The 18,660-nt window shown below is 42.1% G+C and overlaps 1 protein-coding gene across 1 annotated transcript; it reads right to left on the reverse strand.

Annotated features, from left to right (window-relative positions):
• Positions 1 to 234: 234 nt before the first annotated feature.
• On the reverse strand, positions 235 to 17,712 carry TMEM182 (transmembrane protein 182). Its single transcript, XM_081907487.1, has 5 exons — positions 17,237 to 17,712; positions 16,782 to 16,881; positions 14,424 to 14,522; positions 7,162 to 7,299; positions 235 to 2,747 (listed from the first exon to the last, which is right to left on the reverse strand). Exons 1-5 carry the CDS (start codon positions 17,375 to 17,377, stop codon positions 2,524 to 2,526), a joined length of 702 nt encoding a protein of 233 aa, XP_081763613.1. The 5' UTR covers positions 17,378 to 17,712; the 3' UTR covers positions 235 to 2,523.
• Positions 17,713 to 18,660: the final 948 nt, after the last annotated feature.

Here is an 18,660-nt window from a genome sequence, read left to right on the forward strand (position 1 = left end):
ATGGAGCCGCGTGGAATTCCTGGACTGGGTCACAGGACTTCCACAAATTTGTTTATAAGTCATATTGTACATCATCAGGAGATTTTTTTGATCAACTGGGTTATCAGTTTTCTAAATATATAAGTACCCAGAAGTGTAGCCTATAGAGCAAGTTGGTCTTTGTCTGTTTGGATGGTTTTAATAGGAAACGGGATAACTACAGAATCACAAGAATTTGAAGGGAGCAAATAATAATAATAACAATAATAATTTTATTATTTGTACCCCGCCTATCTGACTGGGTTGCCCCAGCCACTCTGGGCGGCTTCCAACACATATAAAAACATAATAAAACATTACACATTAAAAGTCTTCCCTATACAGGGCTGCCTTCAGATGTCTTCTAAAGGTTGTATCATCTTGACATCTGATGGGAGGGCATTCCACAGGGCGGGCGCCACTAGCGAGAAGACCCTCTGCCTGGTTCCCTGTAACCTCACTTCTCTCAATGAGGGAACCACCAGAAGGCCCTTGGAATTAGACCTCAGTGTGAATGATGGGGCTGAATGATGGGGCTGAATGATGGGGGTGAAGATGCTCCTTCAAGTATACAGGGCCATGTAGTTGCACTCAACACAGCAAGAGCATGACTCCTCTTTGGACAAAGTAGCTTCTGGTGGGCCGCCTTCCCTGTCAGTGGGCCCTGGTGAGCTTGTGATGGCAGTCCTCCAACAGCACCAAACAACAAGGCCTAGTCAGCCTTTAAATTTCTCTCAATGCCCCAGAAGAGGGCTACACCAGAAGCATCATGGGAAATTAAAAAGGTGGCTAGAGTGTCAGACGAGGAAAAATGGGGGTGCAGGGCTGGCAATTGGGCCAGAGATTCCAGGTACCAACACCAGGCTTGGCTGAAAGGCCGAGCCATTTCTCCATCAGCGGCCTATAGATATTAAGGGAAAGGGGCAGACTAATTTGGAAGGACACACATTACCACACTTCCTGCTTCTTCAGAGGTCCAGGCATCCATGTGTGGTGGGATTGGCAAGCTTCTCACATTGTCAGCAGGTTTCAGATACCCTTTTCACATTGTGAGATTTCACACATCCGTTGCATGGTTCCCAGATTTCCTTGTATGTCAAAAGAAGAAAGCAGGCTGGCTGCAAGAAGGTGACTGATGGACACCAGTCAAGGTGACTTGGCCAAACAAGTCAAGCCATAAAGTACAGAGGGAAGCAAAAATAATAAAAAATATACAACGCTCAGCAGAAAAGCATGTATTGTTGTTAAGCCCATGAGGGAAAGGGGAATCTGCTATTCCAGAGAACTGAACTAAATGATCCATAAACTTCCCAGTTCCATTACACTGAATGTTTACGACTTGGACCACATGAAAGCATACAAACAGTTCTGTATTCATAGCAGCACCACAGCACTAATTCAGCGACCTGGCCTTCTGTACTACTGCCACATTGGCTAAAGCAATACATGGGCAACTGCAGAAATATTTGTTCATATTAAAGCTAATGCCAAATACCGAAAGAAGAAATAACAGGTGATTAAGGGATTCTGTGGACACTTGCTTTGTTCTGCATAAGCAGAACCAGGACTAATTCACACATTTCCTTTCCTAATGAGGGAACACACATGACTGAGTTTACTTTTGCTTAGGTTAGCCACAGGGAGATGGGAATAGGTTTCATTCTTCCAGGAAGCAGCACAGTTGCTTGCAGATGGGAGTTACAGCATTCACTTTCCCGTTGCCTTGCCACGACCAGATACTGCGCTCATCGCAAACCTTGTCAGTGTTAACACTGGCACCTCACTTACCAACCATGACGATTCCTATCGAAGCACACAAACCTTCCCCTTGGAAGGAGACTCTGAGAATGGAGAAATACAATCGTACATCAAGGGAAAGTAGCCATTGTTAAGATGAGCCAAGCACTGTCACTTGAGACTAGATTTGTGGCAGGCAAAGGGCAAGAGTTCTGGCCTTGCTAAAAGAATGGCACATTGGCACAAGGTGGCGACTACTGGAAGGGTGATCTACAGCCTGTGCTGCCCATTCCCTTCTTCTGTGGCTAATATATATGAGCAGGAGGTGTGGTTTCATTGCATATTCCTTCATTAAGAAGATAATGGTTGAACTGGCCCTAAGCCAAAATTCTTATATGAATCATTTCATATTTTTATCTGACCCCCAGTGCGTTCAACACAGAGACATGAAGTTGCAAAATATCTTGTGTGTTGCATGCAGTTCATCAAGATCTGAAGGAATTTGAACAGTCTAATTTATGTCACTATTCCTTTATGACAAGGATATATAACTGAGACCGCAAATCCTATAAGGACGTACCTGGATATAAGCTTCGCTGAACTCAGTAGGACTTACATCTGAGTAGATATGCATGGGATTGCATTAGCTACGTAAGCAGATCTAGAATAGCACCAGCAAACACATGGCTATAAGAGGGATAATGTATAAAAATAGCTTTTCAGCAAAACCTCGCCATAATTCCAACATTTCAAACAGCCGACATCTGATTAATCAGAGTGCAGATAAATTGTACGCCCTACCAGTAGGAAGAGCATTCCTGAAAACATGGTAAAAAAAATTCCAATTAGAGCCAGTATAAAAGACCAGCCATAACGCACATAGACAGAAAAATCAGGACAGTCTATTTTCTTCATATTCACATAGTTTTCAAGATCAGCCATTGCCTGGACCCAGATGACATAAAGGATTACCACCAATGTGAAGACAATACCTGAAGGAAGGAAGAAATAAATAAGTTTTAGTAAAGATATATGATGGCTCAGTTTGCTTGAGAAATGCTTGGTATAGCCAGTGAAGGACAACGGTCAAGTTTTCCCCTAACACTAAGCCAAACCAAGTCTTAGCACAAATGGTTTGTCTCCACCAGACAAACCATGAGCTGCAAACCCAAGAACAAAACTTCCTCACGGCTTGTGGTTTGTGTGACACCCATGCTCAGAGGGCTCACGAAGCCAAACCATTGCTTAGCTCATGGCAGCACAGCAGCAAGGGAGCCAAAGGAGGAGAACAGCAGCCGTGATCATCTCTCTGGGAACCCACACACATGCAGGTTTGCAATAAGTCACTATCAAACTGAACCCCACAATCAGCTTGATATTGGCATGTCCTCAATAGCATGGAAAGCTGGAAAAAATGTGGTGAATAGGGACCAATATGGACATGAGCAGAGTTCAGATGAAGTGCCATACATAGCAAATGCACGTGTGATAGGGTCCTATCCCACCAGACATGCATCCAGAGTCATCTTTGTAAAACTACTATTTAGGAACTAACATTCAGTCACATCATAACTTGCTGAAGCCACTTCCTGTAACCTTAAGCTATCTCTGTTTGCCTGCCTTTCTTTCTTGCCTTTCTTCTTTCAGAACATTTATCATGCTTTGAAAGGCAGGAGAGGATCTACTGCAAGTCTAATTGCAATGTCAGTTCATTATGAAGCGGGACGTGTCAAACGAAATGTATTTATTTTGGGAAGGCTGCTCTCAGCCTCTTACGCTGACAATTGTCAGGAAGGGCCGTGTTTTCGAGCCCAGTGGCTGAGATTAACCTCATCCCTGCCATCAACTTCAAGAAGCAAGCATTTTTAGAAACATTTCAGGCTGCAAACATATTTCTTCGTTTTCAGCTTGTTAGACCTTTGCTTGGGGCACAAATATCTGTTGTTTAGTCAAACAGGATTTTTTTTTTAAAAAAAGCTGCAGTGAATCACAAGCGACTGGGGGCAATTATTTTTAAAAAGTAAAATATATGTCTCAGAGAGATTAGGATAAATAAGCACTTTCATTCTTTTTTCCCCCTCTCCCCATGCCTTTTCTATTTTCCTATTTTATTTTTAAAGGAGGCCCATGTTTGATACACAGCACTGTGGAATGAGATAAGACCCAGGCTCCTCGGAGGTCAGTCATTTCTGCCATTAACATTTATTCTTTTTAATCTGTTTCACACACACACACACACACACACACACACACACACTTCTGCTCATTGCGGGAAGAGAAAAAGAACACAGAATCTTTATAAATGCCTAGGAATTCAAGAGCAATTTTCAGGCCTTCCTTATTCTTCCTGCACAGCAAAATGTCTTTCGCTCCTCAGCCGTGAATGGCTGTTTCTGGCACAAAGCTTCCATTGCACAGACAAGAATTCAACAGGTGCTGTAGAGAGTGACAGGAGCCTCAGGCGGGTGCCGCTGGTAAGTGTAGAACTATGCTGATTTGTAAGCAATTGTTTTGCTCACAGGTTTACCTCGCAGACTTTGCTCCCACTGTGGGTGTCGTCGGGCTACGTATTGATACTTTCTCTACGCGAGTCAATAACCGAGAAGTTCCGCTGCTGAGACTTTTCATAAGATCCAAGTTACTGCAGCGAGAGGCTGGCAGAAAATCTGAGGGTGTAATTTAGCATGAGCTTCGTAGCAAAAGGAGAAGGAGAAAAAAACCATCCGCACAGCTGTCTCTGTAACGATAGAGACGAATAGAAGGAACCAAAGTGTTCCACAAACAGGCCTAAGGAACAGCAGGCAAGGAACAGAAACCGAAGCAGGCGTTTTTGCACCGACCTCAGAAGACTTGCACGGTTGAAGATCCTTTGCTGCCAACTCGAGTCTCTACTTTGAACACAAGAACATAAGAAAAGCCCTGCAGGATGAGGCCAGTGGCATCCTGTTCGCACAGTGGCCAACCAGATATCCACAGGAAGCCTGAAGGAAGGATCTGAGCAGAACAGCGTTCTCTCCATCTCTGATTCTCAGAGGCAAAGTACCTCCAACCGCGGGGTTAAAACACAGCTGTCATGGCTAGATTTGGATAGCTTTATTGTCCATCAGCTAGTACAACCCTCTTGCAAAGACATCCAAGTTGGTGGCCGTCATCACCTCTTGTGGGACCGAATTCCAGTTTGTGCTTGGCATTAGGGTATTGGTGGTTTGCACCCCATACATGAGACTCACAGCGCACTTCTGTACAGGTAAAGTCAGAATGTTGTTGTTGTTGTTTAGTCATTTAGTCATGTCCGACTCTTCCTGACCCATGGACCAGAGCACGCCAGGCACTTCTGTCTTCCACTGCCTCCCGCAGTTTGGTCAAACTCATGCTGGTAGCTTCGAGAACACTATCCAACTCAGAATGTAAATTCCATTAAATATCATGGGGCTTAATCTCAGGTTAAGTGGCTATAGGATCTCAGCGGAAATGTTTCAATTACAAACCTTGCTGCATTCAAATTGTAAACCAGAAGCTTCCTGAGAATAAATGGATTTGCCCCCATACAATCAGTCGTCCTGGTTGGGAGCAAAGAGAATAATTTCTTGACAATTATTCTGGCTTGAGGGCTTTGCATGTGGCCCTCTAGATTTGAATACAGTCTAGACAACAGAGGTTAAATGAGTACCTTTCAATCAGGGAGGGGATGCTTTTTTTAGTTTGAGGGCCACATCTCCTCATGAGTAATCTGGGGGCCCGAGCACAATACCCCACAAGCATCCCAGACAAAACAGGACATCCCATTTTCTCACAAGAGAGCATGGCAGCCATTTTGAATGCTGTGATCTCGTGCGATTTTGCACCAAGATTTTGCTCCAAAAAACACCATGATCTTGTGTGATGCCCCCCAAAAAACACGTTTTTGGGTGCCATGCAAGCACGTCCCAGAAAAAAGTGTCTTTTGGATCTTTGCGCAGATCATGTGACTCACGCAGGAGCATGGACAAGAAGACATGCATCCGGTTTTTGGGACTCAAAATGTTGAAGGGCATGGGTCACATACCAGTGTTGGCTGGTGCCATAGGGCAGGGCGACAGCTGTGATTCCTACTTTTGTACTGTAGGCCACGTTTCAGCCATGCCAATGTCAGAGGTTTCTACACACAAATCTCTCAGCACAGACAAGTACAGCTCAAGGACACGTTCTAGTCAGGCAAAAGCAGTCAGGGTGGGCATGGATCAGGGCTGGCAAGGAGGGGCTGAGGAAAGGAGGTGTGGCCTATTTAGGGAGTATTGCCTGGGCTCAAGGGCTGGATAAGCAGTCCTGGAGGGCAACATTGGCCCACAAACCTGTGGTCTCCCATCCATGCTCCAAAAACTTTGAAATAATACATACCAACAGGAACTGAAAAGCAGGAGATTCTGAACAGTACCAAACTGCTACACTGATGGAGAACTATTGCTGCCAGCATTGGGCATGAATTCTTGGATTATGTGCAAACAGACACTGGCCACAAACTACAAAAGCACATCTTGCAAAAGCAGAGCCACAATGCAAACAGAATTCCCCAAACATTTCCTCCAATACTTAGTCCAGAAAGGGCTTTATATTGACTATTATTACCATCTTATTGATTAAAGAAACAGATATTAGCAATAAGCTTTCTTGGGCAAGTAGGAATTTCAGTTCAGGTGTTCTAGATCCAAGCCAAGCATTCTCTTGACGTACTGGACCTCACAGGCAAATCACATAGACCACCAAGAAAACTACATGAAGGAGCTTTCCCAGATTTAGACCGTGAGACTCTTACTCCCAGAGTTGTGAGTTTGAGCCCCACGCTGGGCAAAAAGAGATTCCTGCATTGCAGGTCGTTTGAATAGATGACCCTCGTGGTCGCTACCAACTGTACAATTCTGTGATTCCATAACAGTGTGGCCTTGACACTGTTCCCTTTTCTTGACATTATAATCCTTCCAACCATGATTATTATATAATATATATATAATATATAATATTATTATTATATGCCCTAGACCAGGCATAGGCAAACTCTGGCCCTCCAGATGTTTCAGACAACAATTCCCATCATACCTGAGCTAGGGATGATGGGAAATGTAGTCCCAAACATGTGGAGGGCTGGGCTTTGCCTATGCCTGGTCTAGACCTATTAAAATGAACCATAGCTGCCACATGAACTCTCCCAATTCTTCCCCAGTGCCCATTTTCTTCTGCGAGCCTTCTGCCAGAAAACCTCCAAAATAGCACGCAGAATTCCCTTGAGGTGCATTTTTGTTTTGTTCTGTTTTGTTTTTAAAGAAAACCAAACCCACAATTCTAGGCCGAATGTTGCAATGTTTTTGTTTTTTGTTTTGTTTTTAAAGCAGCAGGGGTGGTTGAATTTGGATTAAAACGTTTAGCACTTACCAGCAGTGATGAAAAAGCCTCCCCCAACTTTGTACAATGCGTGGCTACCAAAGGGTGCAGCGCAGATGATGAAGAAGCTCGCCACGACCACAGTGACCACTCCCAGCAACATGAGAACAGACCAGAAGCCACGATAAACTAGAGGTTATCAGGGGAAGGTAGGAAAGATACAGAAAGAGGATTTTTCAAAAACATGCTTACAACACAAGGCCATTTTACGAAGTCCCACCCCCGCCTCCCATTTTCATTTTCTTCATCACCAAAGCTGATCATTTATTCTAACACGGCTTCCTGTGCCTTAGTGATCTAAGACGCCATATGTCTTTCATTAGACCTGAACGCCAAATCCTATCAGACGATCTTGGAATATAATAACGTTAAGTATACGTGTATACGGTTAATAAGTATACAGTATACGTGTGCGGTTAATAAGTTGGTTTACTTGTGGAATGGAAATGGTTCATAAAATGGTGTGCTGAACTGTAGCCAAGATTCTTCTAGATAATTATACGGTTTTGCTAGATAACAACCAAGTTCACCAAAGTAGAAACAGACACAAGAAAGAAAGCTCATTTGGTCATTCCTAGGACACTGGTGTGTGGTTTTTAAATGAAACTGAAAACACCAACAGGACAACCAGGGGGGAAATATATCAAACGAGGAAGTCAAGTCTGCCTATCGCCATAGCCATTCAGTTCTTTGTATATTATTCAATTCAAAATGCAAAACTACAGAATCTCATTGAGCCAAGGGCAAGCAATGCTGAATTAATGGAAGCAGCTGGTGATAAATGGGCTGAGAGTTTTGTGACATATGGTGGCCCCCCAAAAATGTTCATAACACAATAATTTAGCTGCTTAATTACACATCTATTTTCGGAGACACTTTAAAGACCGTGGCCGTGGAAATAAATTCATTCTGTACATTGTAAAAAGGGGAATATCAATTCCTCTTGTTAGACAAATTATTTTATAGCCTGTTTTCCTAGAGCTAAAATGGAGGAGATAAGGAAAGAAAGTGTAGGCCTATGTATCACGGGTGACAGTTTAAGTTTAATAAGTGGATATCAAAAACAGTTTAATACCAGGTTTTGGTATTAATAGCACTGAACTAAGACAACCTATACTCATTCAACCAATCATATGTGACTGACGATGTCTCATAAATCTTACAGTATATGAGAATTCTAGCAATCCACACTGTATATATTATCTTCAATGGAAGCAGACATTTGTATTTTCATTTCATATACTGACCTTTACTTTTCTTCGTTTATAACTATTCTGCAAATAGATATAATTCTAAAAATATATTAAATAACTAGATGATAGAGATAGATAGATGATAGATAGATGATATAGATAGATAGATGATAGATATAGAGTCATTGTAGGTCATTTCATTGTTTTAAAAATATATTCTTGCATGACAAGCACCCCACAATCCCACACCCTGGAATTTATTACTTTGGCCAAATTGTTTTCCGCAGCTACTTGTTGAACTTCATTTGTGGCTACAGACAAAAAATTCCATAAGGAAAAACAACAACCAAACAATTGTTGGCAGTCATGAAAGTTAGACATGCCCACAATGTGGTTGGCACTGAGTAGACCCAATCCTTGATGCCCACGAACATTGTGCTCTGTGATGGTTCCAGGACATGTAATGAGGCCTTTTAAAACTGAAGACTGTAGGCAGGTTCAAATGTGGAGAACCTTTCTACTTTGGGGCACGCCATTTATGCCTATTTTGCGTAGATTATTTGTTTAGATTATCCAGAACCACAAAGGTCCTCAACTTTAGAAGTCTTTTCCATTGGTGGTTCATCAAAGCATGCCTTCTTTAAATGGTGTAAGAGCTTTTCATCCAATTTTATTGGTTGATCGTGTTCATTCAAACTACCAGGAATAGTGCAAGATAGAGATAAGGTAGGATAGTTAATATATTGCTGTCTGCTCTGACACCGTGGCGTGGATAAGATATCACTCCAATTAAACTTCATTAATTCCTATATTTTTTTCTATAAGGTTTTACCATTTGCCCACATATGCATGTAGAAATTGGGCTATTTATCAGTTGTCTTCAGGTGGCTATCAGTGGCGTAGCGTGGGTTGTCAGCACCCGGGGCAAGGCAAGTAATTTGTACCCCCTACCCGTGGATTTGCGCCCCCTAACCCGTGGATTTGTGCCCCCTAACCCTAACCCCCAGATGTTGTGCCCGGTGCGGCCAGCCCCCCCTGCACCCCCCACGTTACGCCACTGGTGGCTGTGCAATCATGAGACTGTACTTAAATACTATGGGTTGAATCCAGTCACGCAATGGGTCTTCTTCCTTTCCTCCTCCTGCAGCCTCCTGCAGCCTTCCCAAGATCTGCTCAAAAGGATCCACAACTCTTCAGAGCAGATATTGGGGGCACATGAGACTGCCAGAGGGAAGAGAGGAAGTTTTAAACAGAGTTGGATACAACCTGATACAAATTATCTTCCATAATTAGACAGTTTAAATTATTTGCTTAAAAACTTTGGTCATCAGCTGGGGGGCTAGTTAGGTCGAGGTAAAGGTAAAGGGACCCCTGACCGTTAGGTCTAGTTGCGGACAACTCGATGGTTGCGGCGCTCATCTTGCTTTATTGGCTGAGGGAGCTGGCATGCAGCTTCCAGGTCATGTGGTCAGCATGACTAAGCCGCTTCTGGCGAACCAGAGCAGCGCACGGAAACACCGTTTACCTTCCCGCCTGAGTGGTACCTATTTATCTACTTGCACTTTGACGTGCTTTCGAACTGCTAGGTTGGCAGGAGCAGGGACCGAGCAACGGGAGCTCACCCCACTGTGGGGATTCAAACCGCCGACCTTCTGATTGGCAAGCCCTAGGCTCTGTGGTTTAACCCACAGTGCCACCTAGCATTATCACAGGGGGCCCCATGTTGTGCAATGAAATTTTGTCTACCAAAGCAAACACAGAAATCTTTTATGTAGTATAGTTAACCCCATCTATCAGCAAGTAGCACATTTTCTCCCTACAGTTCAAAAAAGAAAACTCTCTGAAGAATCCATTCGAGAAATCCATCCCTGGGAACAGTAAAAGGTAAAAGGTAAAGGATCCCTGGATGGTTAAGTTCAGTTAAAGGCACCTATGGGGTTGCAGCGCTCATCTCATTTTCAGGCCGAGGGAGCCAGCATTTCCCCACAGACAGCTTTCCAGGTCATGTGGACAGCATGACTAAACCGCTTCTGGTGCAATGGAACACCGTGACGGAAACCAGAGCGCACGGAAACGCCGTTTACCTTCCTGCTGCAGCGGTACCTATTTATCTCCAGCGGTACCTTGGATCTCTAACTTAATCCATTCCGGGAGTCCTTTCATCTCCTAGAACCATTCAGAAACCAAGGCACAGCTTCCAATTGGCTGCAGGAGCTTCCTGCACTCAACTGGAAGCCGCGGCGGATGTTCGGCTTCCAAAATACCTTTGCAAACCAGAACACTTACTTCCGGGTTTGCGGCGTCCGGGAGCCGATTTGTTCAGCGGCCAAGCCGTTCAACAACCAAGGTACTTGCACTGGTGTGCTTTCGAACTGCTAGGTTGGCAGGAGCTGGGACAGAATGGGAGCTCACTCCATCACGGGGATTCGAACCATCAACCTTCCAATCGGCAAGCCCAAGAGGCTCAGTGGTTTAGACTACAGGAACAGTACAGTACATAATGCACTATATCTTCCACTGCTGCACATAAACAGCAGTTTATAGATATTATAGTATGTCTCCTATACTGTATATAAATCAGTTTTATTTCCAATATTTACATTCAAAATCTTTCTAAAGTAAAGCAGTGTAGGAAAGTAGCAGAGAAATTCAACCAGGGCTTGGTATTCCATGTCTGGCTACTCTGTGTTGTTGCAACAGGATGACAGAGAATAGTTTCCATAACTTAACTGTGCAACATTTTTCTTCATCGTGTCACAGCACTTGCCTTGGCAATGTTACCCAAAGCTAAAAATATAACTGAGTCAGGACAGGACAAGGAAGACAGAACTGAATGGGCTGTACCCAAGTCTGATTTCTCAAATAGCAATATCATTCTGGCATTTCTCAGGTAGGCGCCATTTCCATTCTAAGAGAACGAGGAAAGTGTCCATGGTGAATCCTGGAACCACTTTTTCTAGAAAAATAGCACTGGCCAGAACTAATATATTATTATTATTATTATTATTATTATTATTATTATTATTATTATTATCACCAAATAGGAGTTAGTGGGTTTTTTGAATTTTCAATTCATGATTGTTCAGAAAAGTTGTTCTTTATGGCTGTATTATTATTATTATTATTATTATTATTATTATTATTATTATTATAATAAAAAATCAATATTCTAGATGACTGTTTGGCTCTTAACCAATTATTTGTTCAATCAATATGTGCTCACTTATTTAAAAATCTCAGAGACGACATCTCTGAAAGCAAAGAGCAGTTTCCAGAATGGGGCACACAACTTTCAGTTGCTGTTGGTCACAGCTAACAGAAACAACTGTCTTTACCAAGGTTGCTTGTTTGTTGTTTTTTAAAGGTGCTTTTTCCCATTTGCAAATACAGAATCTGGAACGCTTCACATCAACACACAGCACAAGGCAAAATGCAAGCTATAGAAGGATCACATTTGCATAGATTTCTGAGAAGATCTATCAGGTTCAGCTGCCTGCCTGCAGTTTCAGCCTGAAAAGAATTATCTGCTAACTTTAAGCGGTAGAAATGATGTTTCTGTTTTCTCATAGTTGGGGAGGCATGTGGGATTAATAACACCAGATAAGGCTTGCAATCCTGCTTATGTTTACTTGGGAGTAAGATTCCTTGAGTTCAGTGGGATTCACCTTTCAGTAAGCATAGATGTCAGGCTAGAAGACTAGTAAAGGTAAAGGGACCCCTGACCATTAGGTCCAGTCGCAGCCGACTCTGGGGTTGCGGAGCTCATCTCGCTTTCTTGGCCGAGGGAGCCGGCATGCAGCTTCCGGGTGATGTGGCCAGCATGACTAAGCCGCTTCTGGCGAACCAGAGCAGCACACGGAAACGCCGTTTACCTTCCCACCACTCCGGTACCTATTTATCTACTTGCACTTTGACATGCTTTCGAACTGCTAGGTTGGCAGGAGCAGGGACCCGTCATGGGGATTCGAACTCCCGACCTTCTGATTGGCAAGTCCTAGGCTCTGTGGTTTAACCCACAGCACCACCCGCGTCCCTTAGACTTAGTCCTTGTTTAATGCCCAGTTGGGAAAAGACATTTAAAAATGCATAACATCACCATAGCATACCCTCCCTCCAACATCCCACAGAAGAAAATCAGGACGTGCATATTTTGGGGCCACACTCCCGTGGGAGCCAGGTGACTTGCACGAGAGCATGGCCCCCCAAAGCAGGGATCTTTGGGGGCCACACTCTTGCAGGAACCAAAGCAGGACATCCCGTGATCCCATCAGAAGCCAGTGTGGATCCTGTAAGTTTGGGGTGTCCCGCTCAGTGGGACAGTAGACGAGTATGCTATACTTAGAATTAAAAGATGTAATGGGAGATAACGTTTAACAGAAATGGAATGCCAGGCATCCATCAGTGACAAATAGACTGAGAAATGCAATGTGCTTAACACTCAGAACACATATAATCTTCAGTGTGCACACATTGTAAGCAAAGGTGACAAATACTTTGCCGCATACTTCTTGTCTTGGAAATTAAGAGTTACCTTGGGAAATGGGTAGCTGAGGACACGAAAAGGGATTCTAAATAGAAGAATGCAGGGCCCCAAAGACAAACAACAATATATCAAATGCGGTATACTAATAATACAGTGGTACCTCAGGTTAAGTACTTAATTCGTTCTGGAGATCTGTACTTAACCTGAAACTGTTCTTAACCTGAAGCACCGCATTAGCTAATGGGGCCTCTTGCTGCTGCTGCGCTGCCGTGGCACAATTTCTGTTCTCATCCTGAAGCAAAGTTCTTAACCTGAAGCACTATTTCTGGGTTAGCGGAGTCTGTAACCTGAAGCGTATGTAACCACTGTAGTTGCATTACTTCTTCACTGTGAACTGACTTGTTATGTGGTAGTGCCAGCTTATGGCGAATATTAGATCTAAATGTTAGAACTCCACATTTTCAATTGTCTCTGGAAAACAGCAATTTAAAATCTGAACATTTACTGAATCCTATTGCTCTGGGTAGTGAAAATCTTAAGATCGTAGTTAGCAATGAGATTGGTCCATATGAAGAAATTAAAGATGAGCATTTCTGTGTCATGGTGATTTCCAAGTCTCATGAACACTGCAATCCTATACATTTTACACAGAAGTAAGCCCCATTGAGTTCAGTGACGTTTACTCCTACCATGTAAGTGGGAATGAGCTTGCAGCCCAAGAATGTCTGTAAGTAAGCCTGAAATAACATCAAATTTCGTATGTTTTCTTTTAGATAGGCACGACTATTTAGAATGGGTTAACAAATTGTTACTGCCTTTGAGGCAGCAATAGAACAGTCAGGAAGCTACATTTCTGTGGATCATTTAAAATCAAAGATAATGCAATTATGTTTTAAGTACTGAAGTCTTGGTGCGATTAGGTCAATTTGAAACAGCACCAATGTATAAACACAGCACACGTTTTATAAAATAGTATATGACACCAAATCAAATCACGTGACACAAAAGCTTACATGACAGAAATGGAACAAGGTGTAAGTAGGACTTTTTTCCAATTAAAGCACTTATGGTAGATAAGAATCAGTTTCAGTGCACGCATTTAGGAGGTGCTGCTGTATAGCAATCATTAATGAAACAGCAATAGCAAATTATATTGATTGAAACATATGAAATAGTGGGTGGAAATCAACTAAGCCAGGGGTCAGCAAACTTTTTCAGCCGTGGGCCGGTCCACTGTCCCTCAGACCTTGTGGGGGGCCGTACTATATTTTTTGTGGGGGGGGGGAGAACGAATTCCTATGCCCCACAAATAACCCAGAGATGCATTTTAAATAAAAGCACACATTCTACTCATGTAAAAACACGCTGATTCCCAGACCATCCGTGGGCCGGATTCAGAAGGCACTTGGACCAGATCCGGCCCCCAGGCCTTAGTTTGCCTCCCCATGAACTAAGCTTTACTCAGATTGCAGCATGGTCCTTTTAGCCTAGGATTCTGTTTTCCAACAGGAGAGCTCTCATGCAAGTCGTGAAAGCGATAGCACTATTGACACAGTAGTGAACAGGAAAATACTTACTAATTGCCGAGTTGTAGGCAGTTGAATTGTGCTCATCTCGGAAGAACGGAAACGGAGAGAGATAGGCATGGGTGCAGTTTTTCGTAGGTGACTGGTTTGCTGAAAAACATCAACAGCACACATTAAAACTACTGTCCTGCATTTACTGGAATCTGTAGAGGAAGCCATTAGTCATACCATAGCCTAGACATGTCTATCTTTACAGTGATACAGAGAAGGGATTTATCCATGGTGCAACAAACTCCGATGGACATCGGGCAGGAAACGAATGTTGCATGCTTTCGCTTACAATTAAAAACATGCCTCTTTTCCAGGTTTTCCCAACGGTTTATATCAGTTCCTAGCTTTCTAGCTATTGTGATTGATACGGATGTTTTATTGCTGTTGTATTAAGAAGGCTTTTGTTATATAATGTGCCTTAAAGTGCACACATTGAGTAAGTATGGGGTACAGTGGTACCTCAGTTTCCGAACGTCTCCATTGACTAACGTTTCGGAACTCGAACGCCGTAAACCCGGAAGTAAACGCTTCAGTTTCCAAATTGCCTCAGAAGTCGAACCAGAAACACAGCTTCCGTATTGAGATTTCCACTTTGAGGCTTCCATTTTGAGTTTTCAGTTTTCGAACATTTCGGAACTTGAACAGTCTTCCGGAACGGATTATGTTCGAAAACCAAGGTACCACTTGTGGTCAGTGGGGTGTTATCCAGATATTTTAAACCTCAACTCCCATTAACTTCAACTAATGGGCAGAGATTATGAGAACTGGAGGACACAATATTCCTTTATCTACCTCTTGATTTAATTTCTATCCTGCTCTTCTTCCCAAATGGGCTTAGCATGGCAAACAACAAAACTGCAAAGCAATACAAACAAATGTTTTGCTTTGTTTTAAACATTAAAAACATTTTTAAAAAATTCAAAACATTTTTTTCAAAAGACCCAGATTATTATTTCATATTGGCTACACCTGCACTAAATGGCTATTCTTGTGTTTTGTTGTTTGGCTAAAGCATTGCTACTGTTTACTGACTGTATGGTTCTAAATTATGTTATTGCAAAGCATTCTTGTGTGTTATATTGAAAGGAGGGCCATGCATATTTCAATAAAATAATTAATAGCTATCATACTTGAACTTTTCAAGCACTGCAAGCAGCTCATACGCCATCATTTAATCTGTCCTGTTCTGCATGCCACCTGTTTTTCATTATGATTCGTTATTTTTAAAGCTCCCAGGATAATGAGGTGCAGTACAAACTAAAAAAAAAGACCCTGCCTGCCTGCCTGTGGGTTTTCAATATAAATCAAAGATACTTTGTGCTAGAGTGGTGCATGAAGAAAGTAAACCCAAATCCAAGTATATTCTGCTACCTGTTCAACTGCTTGAACAAGCAGAGACATCCAAATGACCTAAAACCTAGTGCAAGAGCCTTTCCCAACCTGGTGCCCTCCATATATTTTGGACTACAATTCATATATATATATGTACCCGTGAAAATCTACGAAAGCATATATATATATATATATATATATATATATATATATATATATATTCTGTTTTACAATTTAAAGTACTCATTTTTACATCCTTAAGATATCAAAGACTTCCCTTCTTCTCTTTCCATGGTTCATTTTACATATCATAAATCCCTGCATATTTTACAAAAAAACTATACCATTCAGTATTCCATTATGACATACATCAAAACTTATTTACACTGTTGAATTTATCTTAATGCTGCCAGCATTTTCAGCTGCGCACAGTTATTTCCCATATATTCAATAAACGTTTTCCAGTTTTCTCTAAACGTATCTTCTTCTCGTTCTCTTATTCTATATGTTAAGTCTGCAAGCTGCGCATATTCTGTCAAATTAAGTTGCCATTTTCTTTGGTTGGGACCTCACCCGTTTTCCATTTGGGGACTAACAAAACACGGGCCGCGGTCGTGGCATACATAAATAATCTTTTTTGACACCTGGAAATTTGAGTCTGAATTATCCCCAACAGAAAAGACTCTGGGGGGCTTTGGACTACAATTCTCATCAGCCCCATCTATCCTGGCTGTTGACAAATGCTATAGCAGTATGTGAACTCTTATACGAGCTGTTGCAAACACATTTGAATATTGTACTTGTACAAGCATTTGCAGAATTGCACCAAAGGGATCCCTCTGTGATCACTGTGAAACAGCACAGCACAGTCGCTCCTAATGCGTGAGCAAACATCTATGATGACCACCACTTTAAGAACCAGGGCATTATACAAATAGTGCTCTTTTGGGAAATGTAGACATACCTTAAATAAAGGCACCAATTCTAAGTAAAATTATATTGTCAAAAAAAGGGGGGGATACTTACTGTACCAAAACTTTATCATACTGTGGGCATTCTCTTCGACATTCCCATCAAACCAGCACCTCCAGAAAAAACCCTCGTGGTGGAAAGTTACTCTCTCTTCCTGTATAAAAGAAACATGTAAATTGCTATTCACCAACTGGAGCTGTACTCCCTGTGCAAATATAGACACATACAGGCAAGTAAGAAATAGAGAAAAAATGTTAATAAAGGTTTCTGAAGTCGCCTACAAAATTATGGGGAGAGGGGTTAATATCTCTGCTGGTTCTGAACGTAACTGACCAAAATGAGAATCACATAATATCATCTCTTGGATGTTAATAGGATTTAGATGAGGCTCACAGTAACCTATACAGAGCACTCCTCATTTGTAAGAGATATTTCTGGTGAGAAAGAAGCAAGCACCTTTGTGGTCCTACTGCAAGATGCCATTCAGAGGAATAAAAATATATACTGACCCTGGTGTCATTCAAGCCATCTGAACACCTTCCAACCTCTGTAGCAAGAAGCCAATAGTCCGTTCCAAAGGCAACCAAAAAGAACAAGATTCCGAGAGCTCCAAATAAGCCTCCAAAAAAGATCCCGATTCTCAATTTCATTGCTGATTTGTTTGTTTGCTTATTTGTTGTTGTTCTTTGACAAAATGGACGTGAAAGATTTATAATATACTTTTAGTGAGAAAGAAAAACCTCCCCCGAAAAACAGCGCATCGAGGATTAAACTTCCGGACCAGAAGTTCTTCCGAAAGAATTGAAGTCTTGAAAGAAGTTGGGGTTTTTTTAAAAAAAAAAAATCTTTCTCAATGGGTTTCCCACTTGTGCTGTGGTTTGATTAGTGCTCCATTAAAGTGCAGCCTAACGAATAGACAGGACTTCTATTTTAGGACACTCCATGGAAGAAGGAACTTGACAGGCTTTCCCTTCGCTAGGAGTGGCCAGCCCAAAATAGCTGACCTTCCCTTAGCTGGGTATTGACTGGAAATATTGTGGCACTTGGTGCATCAACAGACCTGGAAGAGGGATGAAGTTACTGCGTGCCCTTGTTACTGGGCGCAGGTTTGAGTTTCAACTCCAGCAAGCATGTACGCCATGTAATCAATGTATCTACCGCCCATAAGCAGGCAAGGAATTGGCTCAGCCTCCATCGCAGACAAGCACACAAAAGCACAGAGCCAAACTGAGACCCAGGAACATACACGCTACACCGAAAGCTTGGGCCTCATTGATCGACGAGCACACCCACACAAATATCAGGCGTTGTTACAGAGCTTTCTTGACGGGTTAAAAGTGACAATTTAGAATAGATTTAGAAAACTTATTGATTAGAATATTTGTGTGAGATTGTATGGGGAAAATACGGAATAACAGATACAATCTTGCTTAAAATGTATATAGGAAGTGCAGTGTAAGCGATGGAAGACAATCAATGAAATTTTATTAATATTTTCATATTGAGATATTTGTAGAATAAATTTGGAAGAACTTCTTCCAACTTTTCTTTCTATTTTTTCTTTTTCTTTTTTCTTCTTTTTCTCCTTTGTTCTTTTATATAAATGTGTGTGCTTATCTGAAATACGTATGTATGTATGTATGTCGGTGTGTATGTATGTACTTGCAATATTTTGCAATGATTATGTTAAATAAATTAATATTTTTTTAAAAAAAGGGACAATCTATCAACCTCTTACTCCCCCCACCCTCCTCCCTCCCCCCAAAAGGAAATTTTATGCCTTGATTCAAAACCCATAGCTAAAGTCTACTTCATAGCAGCAGAACCAGCACCAGTAGACTTGGCGCATTTGCAAAAAAAAAGGAGAAGCAGTCATTGGCTACCATGCATGCCCGACAAGCTATTCCATTGGTGGCAATGTTGTGCTTCCTTC

The sequence above is a fragment of the Podarcis melisellensis genome (genome assembly GCF_964234715.1).
Source record: "Podarcis melisellensis genome assembly, chromosome: 4".
NCBI lineage: Eukaryota > Metazoa > Chordata > Lepidosauria > Squamata > Lacertidae > Podarcis > Podarcis melisellensis.